The sequence below is a fragment of the Otolemur garnettii genome, unplaced genomic scaffold (genome assembly GCF_000181295.1).
Source record: "Otolemur garnettii isolate 467f Iridium unplaced genomic scaffold, OtoGar3 scaffold00046, whole genome shotgun sequence".
NCBI lineage: Eukaryota > Metazoa > Chordata > Mammalia > Primates > Galagidae > Otolemur > Otolemur garnettii.
The window spans coordinates 11,918,702-11,927,773 of NW_003852441.1; the positions used below are offsets into that span (position 1 = coordinate 11,918,702).

Here is a 9,072-nt window from a genome sequence, read left to right on the forward strand (position 1 = left end):
AGCCCAGGAGTTGGAGGTTGCTGTGAGCTGTAATGCCACGGTACTCTACCCAGGGGAACAGCTTGAGGCTCTGTCTCAAAAAAAAAAAGAATAGAAGCCTGATGGATCTAGCCTGGCAGCATGCCTGGCTTCTAAGATAGAGCCCTAGTGCAGAAATGGCCCTGGCTGGGATGTCTGGTGTTCCAGAATTTGTTCAGACCAAGGTAGAAGGTAGAGTATGGAAAGAAGAAAACTAGTCCTGAGCTCCAGTGGACCCACAAATCTGTGGCTCAGTGGCAATAAAATTGGGGAATGTTTATGCTCTGTCAGTTTGGAAACCCCCACCACCATCTCAGGAAAAGGCTTTGGGGGTGTGTGAGTGTGGATAGAAAAAGGAAATGATCAGCCAGGACAATTTTCAGACATACTCCTTTCTGACCCCCTCTTGGGCCCAATGATCTAATGGTCTCAGCAGCCCTAGAAGTGAAAATCAGCTCCTAGGCCCCCTCAGGGTAGAGCACCTGGTGGGACATAGCTGCTCAGGGCATGTGTGTGGCAGCAGGGGTGACAGCAGAACTGGGAGACAGGCTGTGATGGTGGCTGGCTCATTAGGAATGCAAGGAGCCTCCAGTCCATGGACATTTCAGGGGGCAGGGAGACTGGAAGGGGAGGTCTCAGGGACACTGTGGAGAGAAGGTTCCCGGTACATGGCCACTGTAAAGGGGAGAGAAAGAGGGGCAGGGAAAGAGAGTTAGCACAAAGAGACCCAGGCAGAACCAGTGCTCTGAAGTGGCTCTATTCCCCTATACTCACCCTCTAGGAACCCCAACCCAATGGAGGACTGCTCCCCAAGCTCCCAAAGGCAAAAGCCTTTCTGGCTTGACCTGTAATAACAGTGTCCTCTTAATACTTGTAGCCTGAGCTATGTATCCCTAAATGTCTATGTAAAGGTCAATATCCACCCACATGGCCCATCATTTTTTTAGTCTATACCCACCCTCCAGGAGCTTGGGCACAAAGTGGGCAGCTGCCTTTGTCTTCTTGACTCGGTTTCCCTTCATGACCCGGCCCTCCTTGTCCAGGCCTAGGTACCAGGCCCGGCCAGAACGGCACTGGCGGTAGAGAGCAGAGGCATACAGGACATAGTAATTCTCAAAGACGCATTCCTTAAAGCGACACTCAGCTGTGAAATGTGGCTAAAGAGACAAAGACCCAGAAAGGCACACACAGACAAAGAGACAAAAAGACACATCACTGGGCAGAAGAGAGCCCTTAGAAAGTATAAGCCAGGAAATGTCCATACATTTTTAGAGAGAGGGAGAGGGCAACTTCTAAGTCTATACAGTAACAGGGAGCAAAAGGAGGACAAGCGTCTGGTGGGCCCCTGAGGATTAAGAATTAGAATTTGGGAGTCTTAGAATAAGAAGATTCCTTCTCTCCATTCTATTCCCAACTTCTCACCATCTCCTATCTGGAACAACTCTAAAGAAGTGAGTAATAACAAAGTCTAGAGGAGGTGGGATGAGAAGCAGGAGCCCTAAAAGGCAGTAAGAGTTGGGATACTCAGAGAGTCTGGGGGTATGTGGTGGACTATGTGAGGAGTCAGGTTTGGAGAGATCCTGGATAAAGTGCTTTGGTGTAGGTAGTGATGCCAGGCCATCAGCAAAAGCTGGAGGGAGAAAAGAGGGAGTTCTGGGCTGCAAAAACGTCTGTAGTTGAGGAAGGGACAAACTTCCTTAAGGAACAAGTGGAGGAAAAGGAGTCCCCAATACCCCAGGTCACTCAGCCTCATCGTCTCACCGAGCTGTAGAGCAGCCCCTCAGCATTCATGGCCATGTAGTGACCCAGCTTGGCACTCTGTATAGTGACGACACGGAGCCCCACAGGGATCAAGTTGAAGTGGGCTGGAGGTGGAGAGAGGGGACATCAGTACTCAAGTGACTAATGTGCATCTGAGCTCCCCCCATCCCAATTCCACTTTTTCTCTTGGAGATCAGGAAGACAGAATGACAACAGAACCTGAAGAGGAACAGGATTATCAGCTCCTGTCCCCAGTTTTCCCCTTTCCACCCAACAGCTGGATTCCCCTCTCACTGAAGGAGCTGGTGTCCTCAGGGGTGCCCTGGATGCTCCCATCTGGATTTGCCTGGAGGTAGAAACCCTGGCGGCAGAACAGCTTGGTGACGATGCCTTTTAGCTGAGGCTCTGGAGAGAGAAAAATTCATCTCTGAAAAATGACATCTCTGTTCCCAGAAACATTCCTACACTGGGAGGGATCGGAGGAAAGAAAGAAGGAAAATGAACAGAAGGAAGAGGGTCCTAGAGTCCCAGCTCTCTTACCCTCCAGCAAACTCTCTCCCACCTCTCTGACTCTTGGGGAAGCTGGGGTGTGGGTCCCCTTAGTTTCCTCTAACCACCAGCTTTTAGTTAAATTTATTGAAATTTATTTAAATGACTTAATTCCTACCCTACAGTTCAAGGGGGGGGAGACGGAGGAAGAAGTAAAGAGATAACATCAGAAGGCAGCAGACAGAGGGAGATAGGGCTACTGAAGCAGCAGTGTGTTTGCCAACATGTGTAGGGTGGTGGTGGCAAGTGGACCACAGGGTAGGGGCTCTCCCTCATGAGTGGGGGTGGGATAGGGCTTGACGCTGACTCAGCACCTGCTGCTACTGCGGCTGCCGCTTGCTAGGCGCGGGCCTTGCTTTGGCCCAGTGCCGGCCAGTCTGACACTGACCCATCTGTCTGTCTGTCAGCCTGCTGGCTCGCGGTGGGGGGGCCCCATCCTCCCTGAGGCTCAGTCTCTCCCCTTCAGCCAGGTAACCCGCCTGGGGTGGGGCGATATTTGGTACCTTTTGAAGGAAATGGGGGAACTGGGCTGAGGAGGTGGAGAAGCAGGCTGAGTCACGTGGGGACCCGGTCCCACTCAGAGGGTGGGCTGTAGACTGTACCACTGCAGATGGGGAGGGGCAAAGGGCGCTAGGGGGTACTCCTAGAAAAGCTGGGAGTCAGTGGGAGCAGGGTCAGAGGGACTGCCTTAATATAACACCTGGACAGAGACCACACGTTAACCCTCACAACTCCCCTCCCCCCACTGCTTGCTCTCTGCCTACTTCCCTGTCCCCCCTCATAGGTGGTACGACCTCCAAGTCTCCGCGCCCATCTCTAGCGGTGAACTGTGTCTGAGTTCCTCTCCGCTTAGGGTCCTTTGATCCCGTGGGTCCCAAATTTGGAGTCGCGCAGGGGTAATGGGAGTGAGTGCCCAGTTCCCTTCTTGAAGCACAGTTCATGGGAGGAGGGCGCATAGAGGGCTGACTGGCGAGGTAGCTGCAAGGACACCCGAGGGAGAGATGGGGAGATTGGCTCTAAGCCAGGAGTGCTGGACTGGGAGGAACCGAGCCAAGTCGTGGAGAATAGGGTTGGGGGCGGGGCGGCTGGAACGTCAGAAGCCCTCGGGGTGACCCAGGCGTCCGGAGCCCCCAGGCCCATCCGCTCCAGATTGAAAGAATCGCGAGAGCCGGCACGTAGGCAAGGACGGTGGGGGTGGGGATTCCTGAGTTGAGGGGGCGGGCGGGAACTGCGAAGCCTCAGGGCGCCAGACTTAGCCCCTCAAGCCTTCCCCTTGCCCTCGAAAGCAAGGAGACTCTGGGTTATGGACAAAAGAGATAAAGGGAACTGAGGCACAGTCTGGCAAGGACTTTGTGGTCCTGGCTCACCCCTTCCACTTTCCGGGAGTCCCTCAGCCAGGCCCTGTGCTTTAGAGTCCCATCCCTAGCCTCAACCTCCCAGGCAGAGAGACCACTTTTCTGGAGATCCCGCCCCAGCTGCACTCACCCGGGCCGCGGTCCGGCCGCGTGGGCCGCCCCCCGCACAGTCGCACCTTGGACAGCAGGATGAGGAGCTGCTTCTGGCAAAGGGACTTGGTGCCGCGGGGACACACGCGCCGCTGCGCCGACACTGGCCGGCTGCCCCCGGGCTCGCGGACCTCCCGCTTCTGCCGGATCAGGCTACTGGCCAGCGCCGCCATGGTGCCCCGGGAGGAAACACCCTCAAACCGGCAGGCGCCCGGAACGCGCTGGGCTCCCCCAGAAGAGCCCGTTCACCAGGGCATGCTCTTGACGCTCAGGCCTGGACTCACTGCCCCACCCACAGGACCTGGGGATAAGCCCGACTCCCCCCACCCAATCCCCCAGCAGCCAGCTCTCACCCTTGGGACCCGTGCTAGCTCCACTGGATCCTGCAGCCTATGCCCTCTTTAGTTGAACCCACCTTCGAATTTTGCCCCCTATGAAAACTCCCCCCTTCCCTCCTCTCCAGTGTCTTTGTCCCAAAGCCAAGACCCTCCAAATTTCCAAGATAGGGTTCCAATATCTCCAGGCACTTTCCTTCTCTATTTTGGGGCACACTCCTGCCAAATCCACTCTTGTAATCTAAAGGGTGTGTCGGGGATAATAGGTTACCCCACTCCTACTGGGGCACTGCCAGTATCAGAGAGAAACCCAGCATAGGTGTTTTCTCCTCTGCTGCTCTCTAAATAGAGATGATCCCCTACTTTAGGAGAATCCCCTACCCAGAGGTTCTCCACTGAACCTCTCCATGATATGTCTTGGAATATCTAGGTTGTCCAGGTTCAATGAGAAGGAATTCCCAGCTCCTTTGGCTGGACAACTTTTTCACCAACTCATCCCCGTTCCTAGCAGGAGAAGGTTCCAGTTACTGAGACCTTTTCCTCACCTGGCCACCCTCCACATCTTTTAAAGTCACCTCCAAATCTGCCCCTCCTAGTGGATACACCAGGTAGTTGTCTGGAGGGCACTCTATCACCTCGAAATAAGGAGCATTTTTTTTTTAGATGCCCCTTAAATTTCCTCGGGGAAATAACTGGTGCTGTATGATATCACGTCCTTCAGTCTAACCAGCCCCCCAAGAAAGGAATGCACCCACATCACCAGTCCCCAAATGTGAGCAGGCTCCCCTATAAGCCAGAGCGCATCAGAGATTCCTGCAACAGGGCTTCCTCCACCTCCCCGGAACTGCCTACAGCACCCCTTCTTTTCCCCGACGCCCCTCAACCTGTCCTGTCCTGTTGATCCGGTGACGGGTGGCGCTGGTTCTGGCTCCAGGTTCCTCCCTCCCTGTCTCCCGAAAACAGAGCTTTCCCCCAACGCCCGGCTAGGCGTCCCGGACTCTCCGGAAGGAGTGTCTGCAGAGCGCCGCCCGGGTCCGGCGAAGTCAGAGCACTGGGCCTGGAGGTTGGAGGTTGGATCAGGCAGAGCGGCGGCAGTAGCGGCAGCGGGAAGCTGAGGCGGTGGCGGCTACAGCAGTTCCCCTTCCTCCGAGAGCCGGCCCGGGGGCGGGGCAGGGGGCGGAGACGCTGGGAAAGAGGAGGGTGAAGCTGGGCGTGAGGCACCCTGGGGTTCCTTGGAAGCAGGGAATCGGGACTGTGTCTTAGAAGCAGGTGGCGCTGAGGCAAGGCCGCACGTCTAGAGGTTCAGAGAATGGACACAGAGGCCTCCTAAACGAAACCCTGGATGCAGAGGAAAGGTTGGGGTTAAGATACATGGAATGGTGGACACCTGGAGAATAGAGAGAGGGGGACCCTACTGCCTGGGATGGAAGTGAGGACAGAACTGGGTGAGGAAAGTGGAGGGAAGCACTGAAGAGATGGGGGGAGGGGTGGTGGTGAGATCCAGCCTGGGGAATCCAACCTTCTAAATATGTCTACTTCTCTCTCTCTCTTTTTTTTTTTGACAGAGTCTCAAGCTGTCACCCTGGGTAGAGTGCCGTAGCATCACAGCTCACAGCAACCTCCAACTCCTGGGCTTAAGCGATTCTCTTGCCTCAGCCTCCCAAGTAACTGGGACTACAGGTGTCTGCCACAATGCCAGGCTATTTTTTGGTTGTAGTTGTCATTGTTGTTTGGCAGGCCCAGGCTGGATTCGAACCCACCAGCTCTTGTGTATGTGGCTGGCGCCTTAGCCACTTGAGCTATAAGGCGCCGAGCTGGTATCTCTGCTTTTGTATGAGCTAAATTGATAAGCCCCTGGTCTTCATACCTGTCCAAATTTTATCTGCAAATATAATCCATCTCTATTGACTCCTAATAGAAAAAAAACAATAGAAATGGGGAGAGATGGTTACTGGACGCCACCCCCGATGGGGAGGAGTGCAGGCCACAGTTATGGGGGAGACCTGTGCCGGGGGCGCGGCGGGATAACGGGAAGGAACCTAGAGTTCTTCTAGAAAGGGAATTTGGGGCCCAGGGCACACAGGCTGCCCTCCAGGCGAAGGTCAGTCCCCTCAACGTTCAGCTCGCCGCCAACGCAAGCACTTTACACGCTGTTAGGAGCAGGATCTTTAATGGGCCTCACTGCCCACGCCCGCTAAGCCTCCCCCCTTGCGCGCAACCTTGGCCTCCTCTACAGCGGTACGCAGAGCCCGGGCAGGGTCCCCGCGGAGCCGGGCCAACTCCCCGAGCAGCATAGCGGAACCGTCCCCCGCACGGAGTTTTCGGCCACTCAGAAAATAGTGAGGCATTGTCCCGGCCTCGAGCACACGGCCCAGCTCGTCTAGCAGCCCGAGGCAGCAGGCTCCCGCATTTTCTGATCGCGCTAGGTAGAGCGCGGGCAGTCGCTCACACGCCCAGTACAACAATGTCCGCAGAAGGTAGGGCGCCGCGGCCCGGGTTCCAGCCACCAGTGGGCGCAATAGCGCCTGAGCCGCAGCGTGAGCCTGCAAAAGGGGCGCGGGTATGCGCGCCTTGAGCGCCAGCTCCTGGCGAGCGAAGCACAGCTGCCAGCGCGAGGTGTCTGGCCGCTCAGTGCTGCCACCCGGCACTAGGTAGAAGGAAGCTGATTCTGGGGCCAGCGGACCGGCCCATGAGTGGCTACGAGCCCCTTCGGGCCAGCCAGCCACGGACACCACTGGGATTAGATCGAAGAGCAGGACGTGGCGCGGAGGCCCTGGTGTAGCCAGGAGGAGGGTGGTGAAACCCGCGTGGCGAGCTGCATGTACCAAGCGCGGAGCGCCAGGGACAGGGATCAACGACTCTGCAACTGCAGCCAGTGTAGCAAAGAACCAGGAAGCCACTTGGGCGGGGCACAAAGTGGGCCACGCCTCCCAAGCTTCCGTGGAGTTTGGGACCTGGCTTCCGACGGCAGCCTTGGTGACGTCACTACTTAGTTTTTTCAGCGGGTCCGGAGAACCAAGGTCGGTGACGTCATGTTGAGGCGACTCGGACTCTGAAACGCCAGGAAGTGATTTTTCCAAAGATACTAGCGACTCATGCCCAGTGACGCAGCCATGCGGCTGGTCCGCGGAGATTTGCCAGTCTTTGGTACTTTCTTCGCTCTCGATTCGGTGGATCAAATTATGTCCTCCTGAGACTGGAGGTCCTAGGCAATCCTGCCACGTTTCTCGGACGGAGGTTCCACACACCAGGTCTGGGAGGCGGAGCCATGCGTAACAAGATTCCAAGTCCAGTTGCAGCTCTTGATCAGTGCGGTCCAGCGAAAACATGGGCACTAGGAGTGTGAAGCCAGCATCGTAATGAGGTCCCCGGGCGTAAGGACCCAGGGGTGCGTGTCCCAGATCCAGGGAGCCCTCGCGAATCCCACCACGAAGAAGCAAGAGCTCTGCCTGGGGAGGAAAACGGGGGTCCCGGCGGTGAACTAGACCTAAAGGAAAAGAAGAGTTCGTGAGGGCGTCGCCCAAAACCGGGGCAGGGGCGTGGTAAGGCTGAGATCAGTGAGTTCCCAAAGAAGGTCTATTTACCAAGCAAAGAGAAGACAAAGTCCTTGGCCCGAAGTAGGTCTGCCACCGGCTTGGGTCCATCACTCCAGCTCTCCTGCACACCGAGCTCCTGAATCAGCTGGGTCAGTTCCTGAAGCTGAGCCCCAGAGCAAAAGTCGATGTCCGTGAGCGGCCGGGCTGGGGCCGGGGGTGGCGGGCCCCACCAGGGGGCACTCCCCCAGACCGCGGAAGCCATGCAGCTCTATCGTTTGGGGCTAGGGAAAACACGGAAGTAAGGTAGCCTAAATGGGCCTTTCGTTTGCAGCCAAAAAGTAGCTCCCGCTACTCCTTTACAAGGCTGAGCGAATGAATGCCTCTGACACAATCCTCAAGTAGGTCCGCAGATGATGGGTTCTAAATTTAGTCTTCAAAATGAACAAATAAATTAATACCTCCTCTAACCTTGCCTTTTTCTAATATGCAGGTTCCCTGCCCCCGGGAACCGGCTCACCTGACTGAGCAGGTAATGAGTAGCTGTTGGGCCCCTCCTTAAGAAATACACTAGCCAGTCCTTGCCACCGCCCCTTGTTTGTCTCCTCTTACCTCTTTCGGAAGAGGATTAACAGTCTGCAGCTCCCGGGTAGAGGTAGCTGCAAGAGTGAGGAACAGAAAGAATAGGACCTTTCAACAGGTAACTTTTTCCTGATGCTCACATGGCCACGCCCCTAAATTTTGGACGTTGCCCCTTTCTGGAAGCTGTAGGGGTGGTTCCGTCCGGATCCCTCCAGTCAGAATTCAGTCACTCCTTTCGTCCTGCTGAGATCTCGCGTTATCCTGGGAATTGTAGTTTGTTTCCCGCGCTACTAGGGAGTTGGAGCCACGCCCCCACATACTTTCCCGGTCTGCTGAAGTAGTGCCTGATGGAAGTTGTAGTTTCTCTGGAGATAAACTATTCTGTCTTTTCAAATCCAGCTCAACCTCATACATACGTTTTTGGGACTTGGAGTGGAAGCGTAACAGCATGGATCTGTATAGCAAACAATAATGAGGGACACACCCTAGGACCTGGGGAGAGATGAGGCCTCAGCATCCCATGTGTGTACAGGAGCCCTGGTCACTTAGATTTAGCAAGGTTCCTCCATGCAATTTCAATTTCATTTTTATTTAATTTTTTTTTTGAGACAGAGTCTCACTTGTTGCCCCTGGTAGAGTGCTGTGGCATCACAGCTCACAGCAACCTCAAATTCTTGGGCTCAGGGGCGGCATCTGTAGCTCAAAAGAGTAGGGTGCCAGCCCTATATGCCTGAGGTGGCGGGTTCAAACTCAGCCCCAGCCAAAAATTGTAAAAAAAAAAAAAAAAAA

The 9,072-nt window shown here is 55.3% G+C and overlaps 2 protein-coding genes across 5 annotated transcripts; both read right to left on the reverse strand.

Moving 5' to 3' along the window:
• Positions 1–92: 92 nt before the first annotated feature.
• Positions 93–5,118, reverse strand: FGF11 (fibroblast growth factor 11). 3 transcript variants are annotated; one of them, XM_012806059.2, is made up of 5 exons: positions 3,814–5,118; positions 2,074–2,184; positions 1,780–1,883; positions 977–1,091; positions 93–693 (listed from the first exon to the last, which is right to left on the reverse strand). In XM_012806059.2, exons 1-5 carry the CDS (start codon positions 4,004–4,006, stop codon positions 623–625), a joined length of 594 nt encoding a protein of 197 aa, XP_012661513.1. In that variant the 5' UTR covers positions 4,007–5,118; the 3' UTR covers positions 93–622. The 3 variants fall into 3 exon arrangements, with proteins under 3 accessions (XP_012661513.1, XP_003791199.1, XP_012661512.1); XM_003791151.3 differs by having other exon boundaries at positions 977–1,175; XM_012806058.2 differs by lacking the exon at positions 977–1,091.
• Positions 5,119–6,321: 1,203 nt separating this feature from the next.
• On the reverse strand, positions 6,322–8,406 carry TMEM102 (transmembrane protein 102). 2 transcript variants are annotated; one of them, XM_023514038.1, is made up of 3 exons: positions 8,314–8,406; positions 7,753–7,985; positions 6,322–7,655 (listed from the first exon to the last, which is right to left on the reverse strand). In XM_023514038.1, the coding sequence occupies exons 2-3, from the start codon at positions 7,964–7,966 to the stop codon at positions 6,337–6,339; spliced, it is 1,533 nt and encodes a 510-aa protein (XP_023369806.1). In that variant the 5' UTR covers positions 7,967–7,985; positions 8,314–8,406; the 3' UTR covers positions 6,322–6,336. The 2 variants fall into 2 exon arrangements, with proteins under 2 accessions (XP_023369806.1, XP_003791200.1); XM_003791152.3 differs by having other exon boundaries at positions 7,753–8,406.
• Between the last annotated feature and the right edge of the window lie 666 nt (positions 8,407–9,072).

Bases quoted from the DNA above. Each gene is read 5' to 3' on its own strand.
- FGF11 (XM_003791151.3), bottom strand. From the start codon at position 4,006: ATGGCGGCGCTGGCCAGTAGCCTGATCCGGCAGAAGCGGGAGGTCCGC. The intron at 2,185-3,813 runs GTGAGTGCAGCT...TTCTCTCTCCAG, and splicing joins GCGGCCGGACCGCGGCCCGG to AGCCTCAGCTAAAAGGCATC. The intron at 1,176-1,779 runs GTGAGACGATGA...TTGTCTCTTTAG, and splicing joins AGGGGCTGCTCTACAGCTCG to CCACATTTCACAGCTGAGTG.
- TMEM102 (XM_023514038.1), bottom strand. From the start codon at position 7,966: ATGGCTTCCGCGGTCTGGGGGAGTGCCCCCTGGTGGGGCCCGCCACCC. The intron at 7,656-7,752 runs GTAAATAGACCT...CTTTTCCTTTAG, and splicing joins CTTTGTCTTCTCTTTGCTTG to GTCTAGTTCACCGCCGGGAC.